The 24,986-nt window shown below is 34.0% G+C and overlaps 1 protein-coding gene across 1 annotated transcript in view; it reads right to left on the bottom strand.

Moving 5' to 3' along the window:
• Positions 1-24,986, bottom strand: part of osa (trithorax group protein osa) — a 185,793-nt gene that overhangs the window by 103,439 nt on the left and 57,368 nt on the right. The window contains 1 exon segment of the mRNA XM_088243567.1: positions 14,041-14,142. Coding sequence (XP_088099693.1) covers positions 14,041-14,142 — 102 coding nt within the window.

The following is a 24,986-nucleotide window of genomic DNA, read 5'->3' as shown; positions in this document are numbered from 1 at the left end:
TGCATCACTCGGTGTGGCGAGGGGAATGATGATGATATCAAGATGAATCATGGATATCGAGCGTAGGTGCGTGTATGCGAGGACTTATATTTTTATATTTTTGCTCGAGCGCTTGCGACAGGCTTCAGAAGTTACTACGTACATTTTGTGCAGTGGACATTTTTCTCTAATCAAGACAATTACAGTCGTTAAAAAATCATATCCCCGCGTACCGGAGAAGGCAGTCGGGCGGTTCTCTGCGCGGGAAATCCGAGCTTCGAGGGGAAGAGTTCGCTCGGCGATGGAGGCGAGGGCGACAGTGCGAGGGTGCGAGAGGGACGCGAGGCGCGGAGGCGCAAGGGCCGAGAGGGACGGGTATAGGGGGCCGGGTGAGAGCATCGATCCCGCGCCCGCGCCGGCTCTGCCTGTGTACACCGTACACAGCGCACGTACTCTGTACACAGAGAAGGAAATCGCGTCCAATTATATTGTTTACGGTAAGATCACAAAGCTACGCTCATGCTCTATCTTCCCGATTTCCTGCTTTATGCATTTTACTACTACGGTTTGCCTACCTGTGCAATACGCGGAGTCATGAAGATTATCCATTCATTATTTTTTTGTTAAAGGACATGGAAAAAAACAAAATTCTAACAGAAGGTTAAGAAATAACTTAATATAACATAACATCGAGGCTATACTGACAGAATGCATTCAGTCACTAAAACAAGTCCTCTCTACCCCAACTTGATTCCCATTTTCTAATAGTGAGTTATTTACAACTCGTAGAAAATGGCCCTCAAAATTAAATATTTGGGTAAATTATAACATGACAAGGTTGCGAGATAGTCGCATAAAAAGGTTTTTTATTCTTTCAACGCATTATTTCTCCAACAATTTTCTATAATTTTAATGTTTTTAAAGCTTTGAAAGAGTAATCTTTATTCTAGGCATAGCATAAAATTTCAAATGAACATCTTACACCCATATTTAACATATATATAAAGACTGCTGACTTAATGCATGCTGTCAGTATAGCCGCGATATTATGTACGAGTACTTTGATATTATAAGAGCACACATAAGAATATGTTTATGTGTACCCTATTTCAAGATTCTAAATAAATAAATAAATAACCATGTAAAGACATAATTCATAAATGAAATATATATACAATATTATTATTAGAGCGCACGTTATTAGGAGTTTATTTATGTGTGAACTATTTTATTATTAAAAATAAAATAAATATTAGTTTTTACGTTTTGACAATATTGTCGGTATATATGGTTAGACTCAAATTATCTAACACTATATCACTCGAAAACAAAACACATAACATTTTAAATTAATAATAAAACTATATTTAATGCTAATCTTTCTTTAACTATTCACAGCTGTAATTACAATAACCAAAGTTTAATTATTAAATGTATTTGAAATCGTTGGACAGAGTAGATTCAATAAAATATTTAGGCATTCATATAGATTGGAATTTAAGATGGACTAATCAAATCGAACATATTTAAAATAAATTGAAAAAACAAATTTACTTTTTTAAAACTATAAGAAATATAATAAGCCTAAAAGAATTTGTAAAAATATATTACGCAATAAGTCAATCAGTTTTGGAATATGGAATAATTGGATGGAGATGTGCAAATGACACACTGATCAAACAAATAATAATTGCACAAAAAGCTTTAATTAAAATTATCTTAAGAGTCCCATCAGAACTAGTTCCCACGGTATATTAGTAAATCTTAATGTAAAATATATAAAACAACTTTATGTAAAACCTCTGTTACTTACTATACGCACACAAACATTATTCTCTACCTTCCATAACTTCTTTCACGAAAAAAAGAATTACTAGATACTCCACCCTGATGCTGCAAAAAAACAAAAATAATACAACCTTCGGTCAAAGAGGATTGGCCTACTACTCGGTTAAAGTGTACAATCTACTTCCATTATTCATAAGGACAATTAGTAAGTACTCACAGTATAAAATTTATATTAAGAAATTGATAGTGGAGGTGGGTTGCACACGGATCGATGAGTGGATCAAGGCAAATAGGTAAAATGTGTGTACTGTTTGTGAAATTTGGTCTAAAGATCTGTATAAATTGGTTATCTTTTTTATGATTATTTTAGTTTATATTGCTTATTATGTTAATGATTATTGTGTTAATTAAATGAACTAGGTTTTTTTAAAATTATTATTTTGTAAACTTTGTTAAATAACTAATTTAAGGCATGTTTCACTTTTTGTAAAATGTTTCCCTCGGCACGGGACACCCCACCCCAGTGACGGAACATTATTCTGTATGAAAAAAGAATACAAAATTTTTAAAAGTATAAATAAATACTACTACTACTACTACTACCATTACGCCATTTACCCGTAGGGGTAGGCAGAGAGAATGGACCGCCACACACACACACACGTCTATCCTGGCATACAATCCTAGCCTCTTCCACATTCATACATCTTGTCATACATGCCCTTCGGTTCTGTCTGCTTTTGACATGACCAGACTTAAGATTTTGGTTTATCTGATCATGCCACGTCTTCCTTGGTCGTCCTCGTCCAACGTTGCCGTCATATGTAGCCGCAAAAAAGATAAATCAGCCACTCATTTGCCGGCAATTAATTGAATGGCTAGGCCGTTTGTGAATGAATTAAGATAACTCATCGTTCATGTGTAAGCTGGTTGAAAGCTGGTCCTTTGGAAACGGCCGAACCAAAACCCACCGGATTAGGTTAGGATATATTGGCTTAAGTTTAATAGTAATAAAAAATGTATTTAATTACTTACTAAGTTGAGGATTGATTAATAAAATAAATAAAGGATTAAGTCAAGAAACGATTTTTTATTATTAATCTTAACCCAACCTATCCTTACTTTACATAAGAAAATACGAAAAAAAAAACAATTATTATTGCTGTATTCAATTAAAGTCTATGCGACGTCAATCCTTTCATCAAACGTTAATTTAACGGACGGCTTACCCATTAAGTTGAATGCCGGCACTTAATGAGCGGGCGTAAGTGAAGGAGCTCAAGGAGCAAGGAATACCCGTTAAGTAGGGTTCACACAAAAACGGGACAATATTGACCTGTTCCAGCATCGGACCTATTGTCCTCGTGTGAACACAAATTTGAAGTAAAAGACATTGAACCGAGAAATTTATCAGGCTGTCTCCGCAGGATGATAAATTACCCCCACGGCCGCGTGCAGTCGCACTGTCCTCGTGAGGCAGCGCACGGACAAGACAGTAGGACAGTATGTGTCGCCTTCGCGCATTTTCTATTCCGAAAACGTCGGCAGAAAAAATGCGTTTTTATTTTTTGATTGGTCCTCCAGTAATAATTCCAACATCTTTGCATAAAATAAAAAATATTTCTCGCGAACTCGCTCGTAACGCGCGTCGTCGTTTATTCATTTTCGCAGCATTCGAACTGCGGTCGAATTGTCGTATCCTGCGCAGTCGAGGCTGTTCACGGGGCCGGGACAGGACAATATTGTACTGTCCCCGTGTAAGCCCGGCTTTATGGCGGCTATTTGTCTAACATCGTAACTGGAAGGAGGCATCCTTCATTATGCAGGACTCGGGGACGGTGGCTGGTGCTCGGCATGCAGATGGGAGATAGCAGGCGTTGAGCTGGAGCCGTAAAGTGCTCCCGGGCGCTATCTCCCGAGCGCACGCCGCGGGCGCGGGGGGCTGGCGGCGAGGGGCGCGGAAGGTCGACGGGCGGCGCGGCTACTTGACTGCCTAGGAACTACAAGGAACTATAGGAACTAGCGTCCGCAGTCTGCAGCCTTAACAGGGTACAGAACCCTTATTCTGTCACAATTTCGTATTGTAAGTTCGTTCGTTTCACATACATAAATCTCACTCTAACGCAATCAAAATCGTATTTTGCTCTCGCTCCCGATCATACGATACGGATGAATTTAAGAAACGAACTATAGTCCTTAAAATGTAACATGATAAGAATGACAGTCGTCAGAAAAGTGACATCATAACTTTGTAGTAACGTCAAAGGAGTTATTTATATTGACCCACGAAAAATCATTTGTATCTGGCGTGTTAATTTATTTTTTTAATACAATGCTTGAAACATAAATCAACATTAATATATAAAATAAGCTTTAAAACTAGAAGAAAACTAAAATAAACCTAATTATTAACGACGTTCTTACAAGGTTACATCATTTTGCAAAAACGTTAGAGATGGACAAAATCGATCAATGTAAATTGTTCACTTAATGTTGTTTATGAAGAAAGTATAAATGTCTCATTTTTTGGTGAATAATTTTGTTAAACACACTATAATAAGCTTGTTTTTGCGTTTTATATTTCAATTTTAGGAAACAGAGTTTCATGATTGCATAAAATAACTGATAAAATCGATTTGATCACTGATTAATAATTTCCCATCACTAATGAAATTAGTTTGACAGCTGTCATTCTAATCAAGCAATATTTAAAGGACTATAGTTACAGAATAAGGGCTCAAATAGCGTATCGTCAGCTCCCGAGAAACGCGACCAACGTTATAGTCTTATTTAATATCGAATTATTTTCGGCGAGACGCATAGACCTAACTGTTTATAGAGACGACACTTTCTCTTGTCCCACTTAAAGGGATAGACTTCGAATCCTTTGTCTCTGTTCATCCAGGGGTGCTATTCTTAACCGTTCTCGCGGCACGAAAAAACAGTTTTTCTCGTGTGTTTTGTATGTAAATACGCGAGATAATACGGCCGTGAAAGCGTTTGGAATACTTCCAATCGTTTGAAAGCGTTTGGAATCCAGAGAGTCTATCTTTATTGTCAGCCGTTGCCTTTTTATATTTTGTGTATTAAATAAATAAATAAAAATATATGGAAATTATAGGTGTAATTTTCACCAGACAAGCCGGTTTCGCGGTTTAGTGGGTTTCATTATTTTTCCTTTTATATTTTCTGTTCATGTTAACCTTCTTAAATAAAATACCGGGATATCCCATCTGCATTCTTGCAATTCAACAGAACTTATGATGTAGGTTTTTTTAAAATAATATTATCGTTTACAAAATAAAGCCGCATCATACCTATCTAAAAAAATACAGATTATTTTTATAATATCCGTTAAAACAACACGATATTCGGATGAAAATATTAAATTCTCAAGATTACATCACTGATTCAAAAAAGTATATTGTTTCGCCTGAACACTTGTTAGATTAAATACGCAATGTTGTAATTTAAGCAATGATTTTTTAAATCATTATTACAGCATTATTCATAATATCATTGTCGGCCTCATGGTGTAGAGGTCAGCGCATTTGCCTACAATGCAAGAGGTCTCGGGTTCTATTCCCGCCATGGTTGATGCGAATCGGGTTGTGGTCCCGTGGCTAGTGTTGCGGGCTCACAGGCCAGAGGTCCGAGGTTTGAACCCCACTCTATATCATTTTCTAATAGTGAGCTATTTACAACTAGTTGTTAAAAAGTTAGTTAAAAGTTATTTAAAAATGCCCACAAAAATTTAAATATTTGGGTAAATTATAAGCTAATATTTATTTCTTAAAAAAAAAAGTGTTTTTACACTAGATCAACTTACCTTCATGTAACAAAAATGATCAAGATACGCTGCGATTTGTATACCAATGCAGTGCCCTATGCACCATTGGAGTGCGGAAATGGAATGATGATGACACATAATATTTTATGTATAATTAATTACATTATTGTGAATTTATGGTGTATTGCATTTAAGTGCATAAGTTTTTTTTAGTATAAATATTATTTTTTAAATCTAATCTATATTTCTTTTTCTGGTTTTAAATGTTTACAAGAACGACGGGATCATTAAAACCAAAGTTTTCAAAAATACAATAAACTTGTATAAATAAAGAAGATTACAGGGAGTGTAAAATAATAGATTTTTGAATAACATTTTGCATAATGTCCTCAATAATATTATTCATTTATTATTTTAGAATGACTTATTTATGATAAATACAAATAACGTTTCTTGAATAAAAATACCTATTTATTGTAAAAAAAAAAAACCGACTCTTTGTATTTGCATATCTTCCAACCGACCAAAAGAAAATGGAAAAAAATAAGGGTCAAGATTATAGTTTCTAATGCAAACGTATAGAAATTATATACAAATGCATTAAAATATTTACCAAAATAGGCTGTGAAACGAGCGTCTTTAATAAAAAATGGTATATGTAGATAATTCCATAGTCGATATTAGAAAAAAACATATAAAAGAAAAAGCTGAAATTCCGAAGAATTTCTATTCAGTTTTTTTTTGTACGAGAAAAAAATAAGTACGCGCTACCTTGAAAGGAGGGTAGTTATTCAATAAAACGAAGAGGGGGTTATAATTTATGAATTAAAACATTCATTGATAAAATTTCTAGTAATTTTGAAAGCACGCGACGGTGTTTATCGAGAGGGGATGACTAATTCATCCCCTCGTAACGATGCGTGTTCTTTATTTAATATCTGCGGCGTGTGGTGAATGGATATCGACATATTTATAGATTTACCTAATTCGAATTTGCCAAAGGAAAATGATAATAGTAGATAAGATGTTATCGAACACGTAATTGATGTCGTGTTCGCTTCGTAGTGTTGTGGTTAGCACATTTGTTGCCACGCATCAGGGTCCCGAGTACGATTCCCGAAAGGTTGACACATTCTTATAAAATGCGTGTTTTACTGCAACATTTAATTGTTTCTAGACAGACAATAGTTGATTAGAAGCGTGATATTAATAATCGTTTCTTTGTGTAACAATTTATCAATATATGCCGCAAATGGTGTACCTGTGAAGGCCGGGAAGTGCTCTGGCCACCATTTGGTATCAATAAGAGAGTTATAATGTTAGCAAACAAACATGGAAACTTAGACTTTTTTAATTTATCTTTATATCAATTAAAATCATTACCTTTTAATCACTTCTTTTCTAAATTATAAAAATGTACTAAGTTTTAGACTTGTTTTCCTGTTTATGCTATGATACATCGCCTCTGTTACTTGAATACTTTTTTATTCAAGCCCTTTATTTATTGTTAATTTGCTGCATACCTATGTTATAATTTCTTATTTAATTTTCCTTTATTATTTCCTTATTTTCTGCTGATTTTATTTCATGTATCTATATTTTTTTATACTGTGTTCAGGTGTTTTGTTTTAGTATGATTGTTTTTCAATATTATTTTACTCTTTGTCAAAGACGTAAGCTGTCGAAATAAATACATAAATAATGATATTTACGCAGTATCTGGGCCCCGATTACAATGGGAAGTAAACAGTTATCTTCGACTGTATATAAAGAAACCGATATTTGTGTACGAAAATTAGTATATTGGCATAAACATTTAAAGTATATTCGTCGGTAACCTATAAATTGAACATGTTTAGAAGAAAAAATGTAAACGTATTCTGCTTTTCATACAGAAAACTTAATTTTACTTTGTAGGTAAAATTGAAGATAAATGTTAACTTCCCATTGTAATCGGGGCCCTGTTCACGGTTGCATTCAGATATGAACTATGACGAACCCCCTCATTTGCCTGAGGGATAGCATTTCGACAGCATTTTACCTACTTTCATCATCCATTTCCATACTTCGCTCCCATGCATTAGAGTTGACAGTAGAACTCCACTGTGAACTGCTAGTTTAGCCTCTCGCGATAAACATTTGTTTGCAAAGTGTAAAATAAATCAATTATGTACATCGTATCATTAACGGTTTAGATCTCGATGTAACGTTTCTCGATATATTGTTTGTATTCAAGCTGACTAAATGGCACAATATTTGATAGCTAACCGTGTCCGCACGGGAGGAAAGGTAGTACTCGTAAGTGCACTCACAGCTCGTACACGTGCTCCCTTCCCTAATGCCAGTTCAAACTTCAGGTTCAACGCCGAGAGGGAGATTAGAGGGCTCCGTGTTTCCCGATTACGTCCCACGCCTGACGGGAACTGCTGGCAGTTGTAGTGTTGTCGTGTTGTCGTGTCTGCCCTTGGCCCGCAATAGTCGATTCTCTTCTCTAGTATCTACTACCTACCTATACGGGTCTGAGTAGTAACAGTCGCGGTCGGCCTGAATATCGCTTTGCCGAACGAGCGAAATGCTCGCCGAGTGGAATAAGCCGGGTGGGACGCGATGCATCTATACCGCATTGCAGGCTGGAGACGTGGAACTCCTTGCGGTTGGACGTTACACGGGCACAGAGAACAGAGAACAACTCGTATTGCGGAATTCATTTTTCGCCACCGCGAAATTTACTCAGAAGTAAATTTCGAAATTGCAAGTACATTTTGTGGTCAACGATTTCTGGTTCTGGTTAGCATCGCGCATTTCAAAAACGGAAATGCATCGAATTATGCATAATCGACATTCGATTGAAAAATTCAATAAACGAGCCGCGTTAAAACAAAGACGGAATTCAACCGTTTTTATTCGTTTTAAGTAATATGCAACAAGTGTTTGTTTAATACTTTTCCCAGACCGCCGGAATAATTCATTATTTTCGTAAATAATTCTGCGGCTTGGATCTATAAGAGCCAATGTCGTAAATCGTAATATTACAGGGAAGTAATTATTTAATTAAATTATTTTTGTGGTTGACGTTTTTGATACCAAATGTTAATAAAATACATTGTAACACATGTATGTGTATAAAATAGTTCAATCGACCCTTATATGGGTCCTTCCATATCAGAGCCACAGAACTGTTGACAGAAGTAATTCTCCGTGCATATTTTATTGCGATTAATCGGTAAACTACTGACTTATTTCAAATAAATTGACGTTTTTGGTTTGGTTTTCGTTTTTTATTCTGTAACATGAAGGAGACTGCCGACGTTGTTGCTTAACTAAAAACTAATATTGAATAAAAAATGCATCAGTTACTACCACTTTTGCACCGAAATCTTCGCAATGAGGAAGTTCAGTGTTTTTTTTTGAATTTTTTATTTGTTAAAAGACTGTTAAACTAAGTCAAAATTTTTTTTTTTTAATTTTTATATATCGTATTATCGGCGCTACGATTTTTCAAAGTTTTGTATTTCTGAAATAACTCCGCGTGTAACGTCAGAGGTTCATTTCCGCTTATTCTCATTCAGTTCTTCCCATTGGTCCAGAAGCGACAAGCAGACCGGAAATCTTCCATAGCTCTCAGATCATAGGTTTATTCTCATGAACCAGTGACGTCATTTAAAGTAGTGCGTTTTTATCAAAATATTTTTTATTATTTTTTCTGTACATTTTCAAAAAACTTTTCTTACAATTTAATGCTCTAATTTTTACCCCGCGTAAGAAAACATTTTTTGTATCCAATTTCCCGTAGGGCTGAAGTTCCTCATTGGCAATGGTATTTTTGTTTCTCTATCCATCGCTATATCTAACTCATTATAGACCAATGAGAAAGTTCAGTGGTTTAAAAAATATATTTGTGAATAGACTATTAAACTAAGCATATTAAAAAAAATATATGTATCGTTTTATCCCCAGATATATTTTTTATCACAGCGCTATGATTTTTTAAAGTTTTGTAATTTTGAAATTACTCCGCGTGTGACGTCTCAAGTTCTCTTCCCTTCTTCTCGGTGTGTTCCGCTGATTGGTCAGTTGAGTTAACGTTAATCGGAAGAAGTAGTGACGTCGTTCAAAGAATCTCGTTTTTATTTATTTTTTAATATACATACCAAAAAACGAGTGGTACAATTAAACGCTCAATTTTTTGCCGCGCAAAAGAATACATTTTTTATGTTCTATTACCCGTAGGGCTAAACTTCTTCATTATCTTTTGACAAACCTCAAATGCACCAACGTTAAAAAACTATCCAGTTCAATTTGGCAATGGTAAGACAAAATCAGTCGGCCTCGTGGTGTAATGGTCAGCGCGTTTGCCTATCAAGCAAAAAGTCTCGGGTTCGATTCCCGACATGGATGTTATGAAATATTTATTTAAACAAGTGTTTTAACACCAGAATATTTCATAGTCCCTGGACTGGTACCTGAAGCGTAATAATGATCATATTATCTTCACGTTACTAAAAAAATATCAAGATAAGCTGCGATTGGAGTAGCAATGCAGTGCCCTATGCACCATTAGGTGCGGAAAGGTAATGATGATGATGAAGACAAAATATGGCAAACAGTTTATTTTATTTTTTTATATGCTTACCATATTTTTACAATAGAATTAACTCAAAATGTATCAGGATTCCGAGAGGTTGGTTAAATTAATAATAAATGACAAACGTTGAAGTAATTAATATTTTGATTATTTTTAATTTATTAAAATTCCTCGCGCCTCTAAAACGACTTGTTGAGCAAAATTCACAGGAGAAGCTCTAAAATAAATTGTTGTGCAGAATTCATAGGAGAATTGCCTCGCCCCAAAATATTTGGTGTGTGAAGAATAGCTGCAGCTGGCCTTAAACCGGTCTAGTGTTTCGGATAGAAAAATGTTGCAGACACGACACTACACGGCTATACGGCTATACGGCTATACGGCTATACGGCTATACGGCGGGAGAGGATAGAATACGATGCGGTGAAAGCCGCTGTTGAATAGGTAAACGGATAGCCTACCGTGTATACAGATTTGTTGCATTCGCAATATTTAGTGACTATATCTACACATCTACAGTAGCTGGACCACGGCTCGCACTGCAATGGGAATTTTACATTTATCTACACAGTAAAATTACGTTTTCTGTATAAAAAATGGAATGTACATAGACTTTAAATTTTCATACAAATAGACACATTTTCGTACATAAATTTAAATTTTACTTTATACCGTCGCGATATGTAGGTACCGACCTGAAACATGCCTTATTAAACATGATTATAAGAAATTGTATTTACCATCGTTTGAATGGACAGCATAAGTCCGTCAAATAAATAAATAAATGATTAAATCATAATATCAAATTCATCAATCTCCATCTCAACAGGCTGATGTTGAAGATGGAGACTATCATAAACAGAGAACACTCTGTTTTCATTTTATATTCATTAATTTCATACAGATTCCCTGTTATTAAATATGTATAATAATTTTATGGGTAATAACGTTTTTTTGCTCTCCGGAAAAGTTGCACTTTTGCTGTTATACTCTTAAGTCCGCCCATCAAATTTATGTGCCTGTGAATATATATTAACTAGTTTTTTTTTAAGTATCAATTTTTTAATTGTCTACTTATTTTTTTATGTTATGCATTTTGTTTCTTTTATATATTATTTTGTACACTTGCCAAACACAAGAGCCGGACTCTTTTTGGCAAGTTAATCTCAAGTGTTGTATTTTTTTAAAATTTATTTATGTATTGTTTTCATGCTAAATAAAGGTTAACTAATAAAAAAAATATCTTGTCCCAGCTCCGTGAACAAAACAACTCCGGGGACCAAACCAAACAAAACGCTGGAACAATACGAAAATGTTGCCGCAGTTCACAAGCGAGCGCTGAGAAAATGAATACACGACGGCGTTTATTACGAGCGAATTCACGAAAAATATTATTTGTTTTATACCAAGATGTATTGGAATTGTTAAAGAACGAACTAAATAGTAAAAAGTTTTTTTTTCAGCCTCTATTTTCGGCAAAAAAAATACGCGGGAGCGACGCGCACGGGTCTAGTAAATCACTATTTTCATAAGGTCCTGTCTGTACGAGTTCACACGAGGACAATGCGGCCGCGCGCGGTGGTGGGGGGTAAACATTTGGGGACAGCCTGCCCGTGGATCTCGGTGATAATGTCTCGGAACAATGTTTTGTCCTAAAAATCGCTGTTTACACGTGGACAAAGGTTTGAGTCCCGAGACAAAACAATATTGTATTGCCCATGTGTAAACGGCTTTTGATTCGAGGTCAAGGTCAACATAAAATGTGTTATTAAACTTGAAAGAGGAATATAATTTAATAATATTCCGCAACCAAAAATGTCGGAGTAATAATTTATGTTAGTTGTATTTAAACATTTGGTACTATGTAACAAAGACTATCATAAAGTTTCAGACAAAAGTTTCGTAGTTATAAAATCTAACGAGTACATTATATAGATTAACATCGGTAAAACTTAAATTTTTATTATTTTATGTATTAAACTTACCTCAAAAATTATGATATAAATTTAATATATTTCATGCATTAAAATATTACAAATTTTAGTCGAAGGCGTGGTAAGAGATGGAGTTAGCAATAGGTAAGTAAATACAAGATAAATGCATTAATCTAAGTAACACAGCGATAGCCCAACTCTTGAACCCGCAGAATATTAGCCCGGTGATATCAATAACTTATGTGTTTTACACACCAAGGACAAAAAAATAAAATCATTTATTGTAAGTTAAAAACTACGCATCTTATTTGGTATTCATCACAAATAAACAATGTTCGGGAGAATAATTTTTGTAACAAGTTTTTTTTTTCAGATTGTGTAACTTCTTTATAACTCTGTGCGCTAAGAAAAAAAAGAGAAGTGTTAATGTGGTTTCAAAATACATAAAAATAATGGAGATCTATGTTAAGAGTTATAAGCATTTAAAAAATAAAAAGTAGATGAGGATTTTTAAAAATCCAAGTAATTAATTATGTATACGTATCTTCCGCATTAAAGCTAAAATAAAATTCTATAAGATATAATTAAAACGTACCTATTTATAGGCGTTTTCCTGGGAGTGATATAATATGGTAAAATCTCATCCGCATAAATAATAACAATCTCAGATATTATATTATTTTATAAAAAAATTAATAGAAAACAATATTTTGAGTTTGTCCAAATGTTTGCAGACAAAAGACAGACAAATCACTCCCCAGGGAGTCATTTAGATTAAGAAATTAAAACAGAGATGGAGAACATTTTAGAGAAAGAATTATAGTAGTCTAGGCATTTACAGTGGCTGGTTTAAGTGGCCACTTTACGCACAGTGTAACATTTACCAATTTAAAAGAGAACAAGAAAAATTGTAAAATTTGTTTTCAGGCGTTGCCTGTTATGTAAAATAATTCGGTCAGTGAATCTCTTCACAACAATACAGGTTTCAGCTTTTTAACTTCACTAAAATCAACAGATGAAAGAATTGAAGAAAAAAAGACAGACCTCGCTACCTCTGCATTCATATTTATATCGTCTCAAGCAGGCGCGCGGTTATTTCAACTTTTGACCTGTCCACCTTCGAGTATTTGTTGAATTTGGTCATAATAATAATAATTATGGATAACTTATATAGCGCCATTTTCGTAATATAATACCACAAGGGCGTTTTGCAAAGTGATTCCATAAAGATAAAAATTTAATTTTAACTTTTTAATTTAAGAAAAATGATGTACTTTGTCACCACATGCTAAGAATTTATTCAAATGATTTAGAGAACAAGTGGGTTTTAAGTTTCTTCCGAAACATCACTTCACTCTCACAGTTTCGGACCTCTGCTGGGAGATCATTCCATGCCGTAGGGCCTGGAATCGCCAAATTTAGTGCGCTGTTCGCGTAGAGATATAATAACTTTTCCTTTTGACGTTGATGTAGCTGATCTAAGCGTAAGACGTCTGTCAGCTAGTTCATCTGGAATGCAGAGTTCCCTTAGATATTCTGGAACAGAGTTGTGCAGTGACTTATACATAAGCCAACAGAGTTTGTATTCCACCCTCTGTGGAAAACGTAGCCAGTGTAATTCCCGAAGTAGTGGAGTGATAAGACTAAAATTAGAGATTACAAAAATAGGTGTCGCTGCGGAATTAAATACAGACTGTAAGCGAGTCATTTTTCGTGAGTCGTGTCATGTTTTTCTCGATCTTTATCGTTTTCTGCATCCATCAACATTCGCATTGATAGTAATTTTAGTCATCCTTTCGCCGCCCATTCGCTCCGCATGTGCAAACCAAATTTCTTGATTTTGTCGGAAACGTTTGAAAGTAATAGGTACTGAACATTTTCAATAAGAAGTACTTATAAAGAATTAATAATGTTCGACTGAGTTTTTAATATAAACTATGACGAGACAACATAAACTTTACACTTACCTGGTGTGGCGAGTGGGGGGGCTGTGGGGAGGCGGAGGGAGCATGGCCCGGGCTGGAGGGCGCTCCCCCGGGGCTCGGCTGCGGACTGGGCCCCTGATCCATCTGGAATACAAACCAAAATATTATGGCGCAAGTCTTAGTTTGATTTTTAAATAAGCTAGCGTAAATAAAATATTTTCCGATACGATACCGATCTAAACTGTAACCCGGGTATTGTTAGACCGGGAGACTAGATTAGATATTCACTATCTATTATATATATTTTAACTCTGTAATAAGTTTATGTTCCTTTAATTATGTTTATTTTATTATAATATCAAAACTACGAATTGGTCAACTATATTATGAAAATCCCTCTCTTCCACTCTATTTCCTCATCCCTTAACCTTCTTACGAGCTCTTTTTTTTTCTCGTGTCTTATATAATATATTATTTTTCTCTTTACTGTGTAACATGTTCTCTCACTATTTTTTATGTTTTGTATTCTTATATAATAACTGTTGTTTTTCCTTAATAAATAATAAAATAAAAAAAACATTTTTTTTTCTATTTTATTATTTTTTTACGTTTAAGTATAAATATTACATTAGTAAAATTAAAGATATATATTAACAGCATAAAGAAATAAAAGAAATTTAGAAATACCTGTTGACGTATTAGATATAAATAATAATACGATTTAAAAAAAAACAGTTGAAGTTTTTTATTTAATTTTTATTATTATTAGTTTATGGTTCATAATATTTTAAGAACTAAGATAAACATTTAAATTATAAACATTTAAAGGCTTTCCATTTCTTTTACATCTTTGGGGGATCAATTCTGAATCTTCTTGCAGGGGTAGAGAATATTTCTGGTGTATATATCATGAGAGTTTTATTTTTTGCATGCGACTACACTTTGCGTCAAAACGTCAAATTACGTATTAAACTATTTTCACATTATAGACAGGCGTCGAGGCTAAACTAGCAGTTCACAACGGAGTTCTAGTTCCAACTCTAATGTATGGGAGCGAAGTATGGAATTGGAAAAATAATGATGAAAGTAGGTTGAATGCTGTCGAAATGCGATCCCTCAGGCGAATGTGTGGTAAAACGATGTATGATAGGTGCACAAATGTCGAGATCCGTGAAGTGTGTAAGGCTGAGACATGCATTATTGACAGAATCAAGAAAGGGGTGCTGCGTTGGTTTGGACATGTAGAGCGAATGGACAGCGAAAGAACGGCTAAAAGGATCTACGCTGCAAATGTTGATGGATGCAGAAAACGAGGAAGACCGAGAAAGACATGGCACGATCGAGTCCATCAAATACTTGAAGATGGACATGTCAAAAGTAGGAATAATCGGCGTGCGTGCATGAGAAGATGTATGTATGTAGAGGAAGCGAGATCTGTATGCCAAGATAGAGTGTTATGGCGTTCTATCCTTTCTGCCTACCCCTACGGGGAAACGGCGTGATGGTTTGTTGTTGTTGTTGTCGTGGCACAGTTTGTTAGGCGGCCAACTGAAAAATAAACAAGAACCTTTTTTTCAATCGGTCTGAGTGTTACAGTTTTTTTTCATAACTTCCTTCCTTTTCCTCTCTTTCTCGCCCACTGACAAGCTTCTAAAATAACAGTTTAGCGGGTTATTCCTTTAAAAAAAACATTTTATTAATAGTTCTTTTGTAAATATCTTTTCCTGTATCTTAATTTGTCATAAAACATTTAAGTTTGTAAGTGAAAATTCTTGATGGAAGTTCATTGTAATTTATTATATAAATAAAACACGAGTGATACTTTTATCCACAAATTTGGAATATCCAGTGACCGGTTTCATCGCTTTCGCGACATCTTCGAGACTGGTCACTGGATATTCCAAATTTGTGGATTAAAGTATCATTCGTGTTTTATTTATATAATAAATTAATTTGTCATGTTTAAAAAAACCTATTAAGGCGTATACATGTCACGTCTCAACTGTCATTGTATCTACAAAGTTTTATACCAAACATGGTATAAATTAGTAAATCGTCTATTGTTTAGAACCAATAAAAGATGCTGAATTTTTATTTTTCATTTGCTAAGGTTTTATTAATTTCACCGTTTGATTGATATTTCAACAATATTCGAGAACATCTGAATTTTTTAAAGCAAAAATTGATTAAAAATGATATTTCGAGTACAGTAACGAGTATTTAGAATGTAGAAATAAATATTCATAAATCATAATGAATATCAAAGCTGGCTCACGTCACCTCGGAGATAATACATGTACCGTATCCGTATTTGTAATGTAGGTATTATGAATGTGCGAATGTGCGCAACCCAAACATGACCATGCGGTACAGTAAATACCGGCAGATGTAATCAGTAATCACTACTCCGCTAATCTTATACACAAATCACTATTTTGATAATAAAAGCGTGCGCTATGTAAACAACGGCCGATTCATTCATAAAAACGTTTCTTGTCTTTAGTGAAGCATAACGCGGTACATACGTGTACATGTACATGTACATGTACACGTACGCTACATAAATACTAAATACACACGCGATGCTATGTACCGAGTATTGATAGGTACTACATAATTACTTATTTACTAAGTGTTTGGTACCAATACCACTGTGAACTGTTTTGTTTGTGACGATGCAAGAAGATACTCGCATTGCCTACATTTTTTACTTCAATGCTAGTATAGTAGAACCCCGTTTATCCGAACTCTAGTCATTCGGATTGCCCAATATCCAGATCTTTATCAGGAAATTAGTGTTTTTTACTTTTAATTTTTGTGTATCGTATTACTATTTTTTTTTCTGTCTCAAGTTCTCTTCCGCTACTTCTCAGCCAGTTATGCCGATTGATCCGTTGACGGTAAGTAAACACGGAATCTCCAACAACTCTCTTATCATTGGTTGATTCATATGAACTAGTGACGTCGTTCCAAGTGGTTCGTTTTTATTAAAATATTTTTTTCGAACATTTTCAAGAAACTTTGCTATATAATTTAACGCTCTAAATTTAACCGCGCGTAAGAAAGCATTTTTTGTATCCAATTTCCCGTAGGGCTGTAGTTCCCTCACTGTGCCATTAATTTGTCTGTAGCTCAATCACAAATAACTATCGACGTACTAATAAGCGACGTGATAACAATTTCTCACCATGGCTGTTTATCGTATTCGCGATCATAATGGAACATCCGTGAACCCCTTATATTAAATGTCAAAATATTTACGTTTCGCGACGTATAATTCTGCTGCACAATCACATATTTGAATTTCACCGAAATTCACCGAAAATATTCCAAAACGGCTATTTTTTTAAATTTATTATTATTTGTCATGCTATTTATTGAATTTAGCCGGCGGTTAGCAAGCCAAATGTCAAGAAAAGCAGTCGATATAGTAATTGTATTATTTTTTATTATAAAAGATTTTTCGCAAATGAACTGTATTTATTTACGAGAAAAACAAAAAACTAATAGACACGAGCGTTGACTTAGAGATTACACACACGTTGACTTATAACTGCGATTACTTAAGCACGTTCATTTTTGTTCATTGTGATCGCTCAAATGCTTAGCATGCTTTTAAGCACGTCGATAGTTATTTGTGATTGAGCTACTGATCTAATATTGAATGAAACCTCATACAAACTCTGAATGTATGAGGTGACATTCATTTTCACGACATTTTGACATCATGAAATTTTCAGAAGGTGATTATCATAGATTTTTGTATAAAAACATCTGGCTGATTTAAGCAGAACACAGAATCGACCTTCGTGGATTCGATAACACCAATATCTAATTTTCTCAAAATCGTGGACTGGCTGCTTTCTGCACAAGTACATCAATTTGACCCTGTTTGCACCCCCATGTGCATAATACAGTGCGAAACATCGCACCAGCTGGTATGTAGACACGTCAGGTACGCAGTTTATCAATGGGAACCTGGGAACAAACAGCCCGCTGTCATCTCTTGCAGCGTGTAGTGTGGAGGAGGCGCCGGCTACACTCTCACTAGCGAGCCTGCATCGTGCACCCTTTGACCGAGTGGTGTGTTTACTTTCCTTTTCGCTCAGCTGACGGGTTTGAGCGAAGGCGGCCGCGAGTGGTGTGAGGGAGGGCGGCGGGGCGGCAGGGCGGGCAGGGGGCGGGCCGGAGGTCGTGGGGTTGGGAGGCCGTTTTTTCCTCGTAATTGGACAGCCGAGGGTGTCTGGTGTGGATATTGGACTGTGCGCCCCGCGCAGAGGTCGCAGTTGATAATACTGGGTGTAGCTAGTGCGGAGTGCGGAATGCGGTCAGCGATAGGCGTAAAATGGACTTTGTCCGTAAATAAATAAATAATAAATAAATAAATAAATAAATAAATAAAATACATAGTGTATTCTATACCTCGAAAGGCCGTAGGGTCTGAAAAACATTCTATGTGACCTTTCCAAAATTACAGTTAGGAGCGACAGTAATACTTTAAAAAATTTATTAACGTATAAAAAACCATAATAATAATGATTGAATGCTACATTATTAAACAACAAAACGACAGAAGAGAACATAACATCGTCGTATCTGGCACAAGTTGGTAACTACAAATTCTCAAAAAATGAGATTGATTCGTAACTGGCATCAAATAATCTTTGTTTTAAAAATATGACGTATTTTATAAACACCGAATTATATTTTTTGCAGTTTTATTTCAAATTACATGTGTATACATATTCACTAACACATGGCTTTTTAGGCTGTGCTCGTGTCAAGCCATAATAATTTACGACAGCAAAATATAAAGTAAATTTAAATAATTAGTAACTAAATGATACAATATATGAAATTTTAAAAAACATTCCTAATACAAGTTAAAATAACATCAAATACTTTGATAATAATAATAACATAAGATACAATATTAAAAATAACATTAAAAACTTTTAAAACTAATTGAATATAAATCATACCTACGAAGTAACAAACATAAACCAGTATACAAAATAATAATGTCATTAAAATTAGTAGAATATAGTACAAAAACAAACATTTTGTGCTTGCGATTAAATTGTTGATTTGGGTTGAGCTTTTAACTTTCAAAGTGCAATATGTCACAATTAGTAAAATGTTAGTAACCAACTTGTGCCAGAAACCCGACGATATTGGCAATAATTTAAATAGGACTAGTAGCAGATCCAGAGACACTCTTTCCATGTTGGTCCAAGATCTTTTAATCTCCTACCCAAGGAAATACAAAATATAGAATCCCTTCCAAAGTTTAAAGCGGCTTTGAGGACTTGGATCAGCATGGAAAATACAGATATACACCTATTGTGAAAGAGTCGTACAACAGCATATTCTAAACTTTGATGTCTTAATTACATTGTTTATGTCATTTTCCTGTTATTTCTGTATGATTTTTAATGGCATTGTCATATTTGTGTTTGTATACCAAAAAAATCACCAAAAACAATAAAAAAGGAATGGCCCACGCTCAGACGTTTAAGTCTTTGTGGGCATTTTTTCCAAATTTAAGGCTATGTTTATTTTTAGAATATGTATTTTTTCTCTTTTTCTCTTCTAATGTTTAATAAATATAATGTATAAAATATGTAATTTAATACATGCATAATATGTAACAGTATGGAAAAATAAACAAAAAAAAAAAAAATATATACGTAAGTACCAAAGTACCTTTGATTTGTTTTAGAATCAGGGTTGTAATGTATTTTCTTTGTTTTGTAAGCCCTGTATCGAGGCAGGCATTTATTTCCCCTTTTTTTTATACCCCGAATCAGTATGTGCATATTCATTGAATCACCCGAGACAAGACTTTTGCTTATTAATCAGTTGGTAATAATCCAATATTTTGTGTGCATCGTATTATTCCCATCTCAGATAATTATATTATTTTTTCATTATATTGTTACTAAAAATTACATAAATAATTCATTCTTAGCATTTTAAATAAAAATAATATTTATTTTATTTATTTAATCCAATATAAAACACAAATACATAGTTTACAAAAAAAATGTTTATACAATAGGTACATTTAATATAATTTTAATTTTATTTATGGATGTAGCCACTCCACTGGCCCCACAGGCACGTTCCGGAGTGTCAGTGTGTTATTTATTTTATACATACTGGTACATACTTTCACATCAGTTGTGTAAAAATTCAAAATAAATTTTAAAAAAGATTCTAAAACATACCTACATCAATAAAAACGAGAAAGGACTTTTAAAAAACTAAAAATATATTCTGATATATGAAACATATTCCTCCGCTTCTTGTCTAATCTTTTTAGTAGTCCATTTATGGACTAGAGCTTCGAAAATATTGTTTTTCATTTTGTTCACCAATATGTCCTCGCTTAAAAAGTTGTATAGCTTGGGGGCCAGAAAAGTATAATGTCTTTGTCCGTAATTTGTTTTTTTCTTTGGGAGCAGAAGTATTATTTTTTGTCTTTGCCTAGTGTCGTAAATTTGTTGTCCGTCATTATGTCGGTCAGGATTTTGATGGAAATGTCTTAAAATTGTCTTTATATATATTTGCCTTATGTCTAGTACGGGAAATTCAGTAAAAAGTCTGTCTGTAGAGTATTGGTAAGGCTTTTTGTTGGCTACTCTTAGTAAGGCCTTTTGTGCTTTCATTACTGGCTCTAGTGTGGGTATAACGCGCTTATCACATTCACTGCTAGCCTGAAATATTAAAATCTCGAGAAAAATGGTAGAGTTGGCAGTGAACCTGTTAAAGTTGATTGTGTTAGACCATCATCCAGATTTAACAAAATATCTCAATTTCACGTCAAATTGTAATACGGTAACTGAAAAATGAATTAGAATAGAAGTTTTGATAAAACAAAATTATGAAGTTACTTAAATGCATGCTTTTTTCGTAAAGAAAAGTCGTGGAAAAAAACACAAAAATAGTTCTAATAATACTGCAAGAAAAAGCAGCGTAGGAAGAAGACGTATCCAGTATCTACTGGGTGGGAACAGTTCCACTGTAGCTTTGAACTCTTATTCAGAGCGGCTGGGGATCAAGTTTGCCATCACGATAGTCAACCTCCACCGCCGAGTGGCAGTAGCAGTATGAGAAGGAATTAAATACATTATGTACAATACAGAATAGTGACACATCGGTAAATATTTATCATGTAGTTTTTACTTTGTCTTTAAATAATATCACACGCCATACCGCACGGATACGCATAATATTAGAATGCAAAAGTTTGTGAAATATCACCGTGCCCTTGAAAGAAATAATGTATGTACTCATGCCGAGTGTAGACTCGCCTCAGACGTGCATTATTATTATGTGGGACACCCCCTCCGCCCACAACCCTTCCAGGCCGTAGGGAGGGTACCTAATACCCAGTACCTACTACCTACCCCCCCGCCTACGTAAAGATACGCGAGGGATTTCCTAGATACGGAGAAACGTTGGAGGTAAATATACGACTTTACCGACACCTACACTACTCTACCTACCGTACCGTGTACGAATGATGTATATTCTTTTTACGGTTCAGAATTTTTATTCCTACAAATACACTGGACTCTCTTTTTACACGGGGAATCGGGTTGTGGTCCTGTGGCTAGTGTCTCGGACTCACGGACCAAAGGTCTGTGGTTCGAATTCCACTTTACCCCAACTTGATTCCCATTTTCTAATAGTGAGTTATTTACAACTCGTTGAAAATGGCCCTCAAAATTAAATATTTGGGTAAATCATAAGAACGCAAATATTTCTTTTTTTTAAAAAAAAAAAAAAAAAAACACAGAGAGTACGTTCCACCCAGTACCGTGTAAAAAAGTAGTACAAAAAAAAATAGGTTTCCTTGCATAAAAATTTATTTTAGATTTAATTTTTTTTTTTTATTATTTATTGTACCATAATTTTCAGAATACTTTTAAAAAATTGTAACAAAGTTTTAAATTTTTATTAACATATAGCCGCCATTCGGGTAAGTTACTAACTCTAAAAATGACAGTTTTTAGTAAAATATGCTAATCGAAGAGTAAAATTATGTTTTTTAAGAGGCAAACGTCAAAAAAGTTGCGTAAATCCAAATAATGTTTTTTTACTACGTAACTTTATATTACTATATTATGTTGAAACATTTTTAAAAACATGCTTAAAAATATTTTTTTCGATCAAAAATAATTTTTAACCACAACATTATAATCATTATTTTTAGTTCATTTCAATAACTCTTGTAGTACTCTGTCAAGATTTTAAACAAGCAATAGTCGCCTAACCAAATTTTAGCCACCCTGCCTCGTAAAAAACCTTCAAGATATCTATTTAATGAGAAGGAAAGAGTTACCAATAAAATCGGTTTAAAAAGACATGAATGAATTTTGTTGTATACATAAAACCTCAAAAACACAGAAATCTGATTTTTCCTTGGTCTCCTAACTTTCAAATAGCGATTTCTCAAAATGACGTTTTTGGGTTAGTGACTTTTGCCCGAACGGCGACGATTTTATCATACGCAAAGCGAGTAAAGGTGCGACGTACATCATTGCAATAACGAATAGTAAAATGATATTATAAATACGCATGTTAATACGTTAAATCCATGTTTAAAACCATTTTTAATTTCATTTTTCGACCATGTTATTTCGAAATCGTGTAAACGAATCGATGAATTTTATTCTTATATCTAATGTAGAAGCTATTTAAAGGCTTAAAACTTTTTTCTTTCCATCAATAGTAAAACAATTTGATAAGACTATCGATTAAATGTATAAATAGTACACTATAAATTACTACACTACGGAACAAATGTTACTACATTCTGACAGTAATTTTACTGACAAATATGTAAGTAGCGTTAGTAACAATTAATAGTAATTATTTGATAGACTTCCATATTCCATTATCAACGAGGAACACTTCTCCGACTACTTACTTCTACTGTTGATATATAATACTTCATTCACCATATCACGTACAAAATCTTTTTTAATTCCAAATTACATTTCAAAATCTGAAATGGTAATAAAGCGTTTTTTTTGTTGACAGGCATTTATATCGATTTTTATATTGCCTCTTTTATTTCTGAATATCTGGCAATTCATTTAGAGTCTTTTTTCATCCAAAATATTTGACCCCTTTATTTTTAATCAGTTTTTTTCACTCTTTCACTATGATTTATTGGGCTCGATTTCACATCGCGGTCGCCTCTTTCTTTTCGTGCGTATTTCGTCGACCGATTCTTCACTATAAGGAACCAATCACTTGACATGTTCCATGAGACATACATCGGACGCAGAGGATTGAACATTAATTAACCTTTGTATTATGATTATCGTTTTACCTGAGAATCAAGTGATTGAAAAAAAAATGTTATAAGTCTTCTCTTTGGAATTATTCAAAACGTTGACTATGACAAATATCTCGACAGAAGTATTAATACTACCGCTATCATAGTTAGTGATCACTTATATTAATATAAAGCATAATGAAATAATGTGAACAGCTTTATAACAAAACAAAAAACTGTAAAGATTTCGTTTTTATCAGCGCATAAACTTAAAATCTCTCACTTCTTTATAATATTCTTCACAATCCTTGGGCTCCAAAATATCTCGCTAAGAATTTCATTTACCTTTCTGATCATGGTCTTTCGCTTCGCTCTTCTCAGGAGAGAACACTTTCCATTCCTCGACATAGCACATCATTTTTCAGCTATTTCTTTTCCGTTAAAGGTGCTAGGCAGGCTTTGCAATGAGCTACATCTTCATATAAAAATGCTTCTCTAGCCCACCTTCAAGAAACGCCTGAAACATTATTATATGTCCTCAGATTCCTGCGCTCCTTGTATTTTACTGTTTTAAAAAAAAATATTTTTATCCCCTTTCTTTCCTTGGTTCCTCTTTCTTTCCTTGGTTCCTCTTTATTTTTCCTTCCAAACTCATTATCTGATTCCACATTCCTCATCCTTTCAATATGTATAACATAGTTAGTATATTTTACAATTAGAAAACATCTGTTATTTTATATCAAGTAGGTTTTTTTTTATGTATGTATCTTTTTATATATATTTTCGTATTTTAGTACACATTTCGATCAACTCTTCTTTTGACCAGTCTGTTTTTTGGTTGCCTGGAAGATATTGCTTTCAGCAATAAGTACGCCAAAGTACTTATTCTTCGAACGTAAGGTTTTAAATAAGTAAATAATCGTCACATTTGTACACAAGACTTGTACAACACGAACGCTCATTGACAGCCCCGGCAAGAGATTTGCATCGGGATTTATGACGTTTATAAAAAAACCTATGGATAGGATATTTAACAGAAAACGCCAATATATTTTTTTTGGCCATTTGTGGATTTACAAGTAAGGGTGGCGATATGACTTGTTCAGCTTCACCTATCCTATTTAAGTTAACGAATTTAAAGTTTATTCTAGTACCTAAAATTGTATGTAATCAGCTATAATGACGACTTGCACCACCCAAATGCCACACAATTATTCTTCAATGTTTGAACTTTTGTAGAAACTTTTGTCGATCTAATTTCATCAATCTTTCAATCAACCTTTTGAGTTCACGTAACATCAACATCTATGTATAATAGCGTTGTCGACACACGGTTCAATATATTTTCTTAATGACCGTTATTAGTACACCACGAGGCCGAGTGGTTATATACAAATATTTAAGATTACAAACATTCAAATTTTTCCTTATTTTAAAAAACATGCACTATCCTGGATTAAAACTAAAGATTTGAACTCTTTTTTTCCATGATTTATTTTGTTGCCCTTTAATAATAAGGAATATGTTTGTGTTCTTTTTAAAAAAAAATATTTTCTTTTTTAATTACTATAAAAAAATACCATATTATCTTTTACAGAATATTTTATTTTTTCTTTCTTATGTTACACAAAAATTATATAACTGTCCATTATTTATTATAGGAGCAAAAATTCATTAACATTTTCTTGTATAACCA

The sequence above is a fragment of the Micrasema longulum genome, unplaced genomic scaffold, assembly GCF_059751315.1.
Source record: "Micrasema longulum isolate JH-2025_06_02 unplaced genomic scaffold, ASM5975131v1 h1tg000215l, whole genome shotgun sequence".
Classification (NCBI taxonomy): domain Eukaryota; kingdom Metazoa; phylum Arthropoda; class Insecta; order Trichoptera; family Brachycentridae; genus Micrasema; species Micrasema longulum.
The sequence above is the reverse complement of the archived record's forward strand: the minus strand, read 5'-3'. Positions and strand labels throughout refer to the sequence as shown.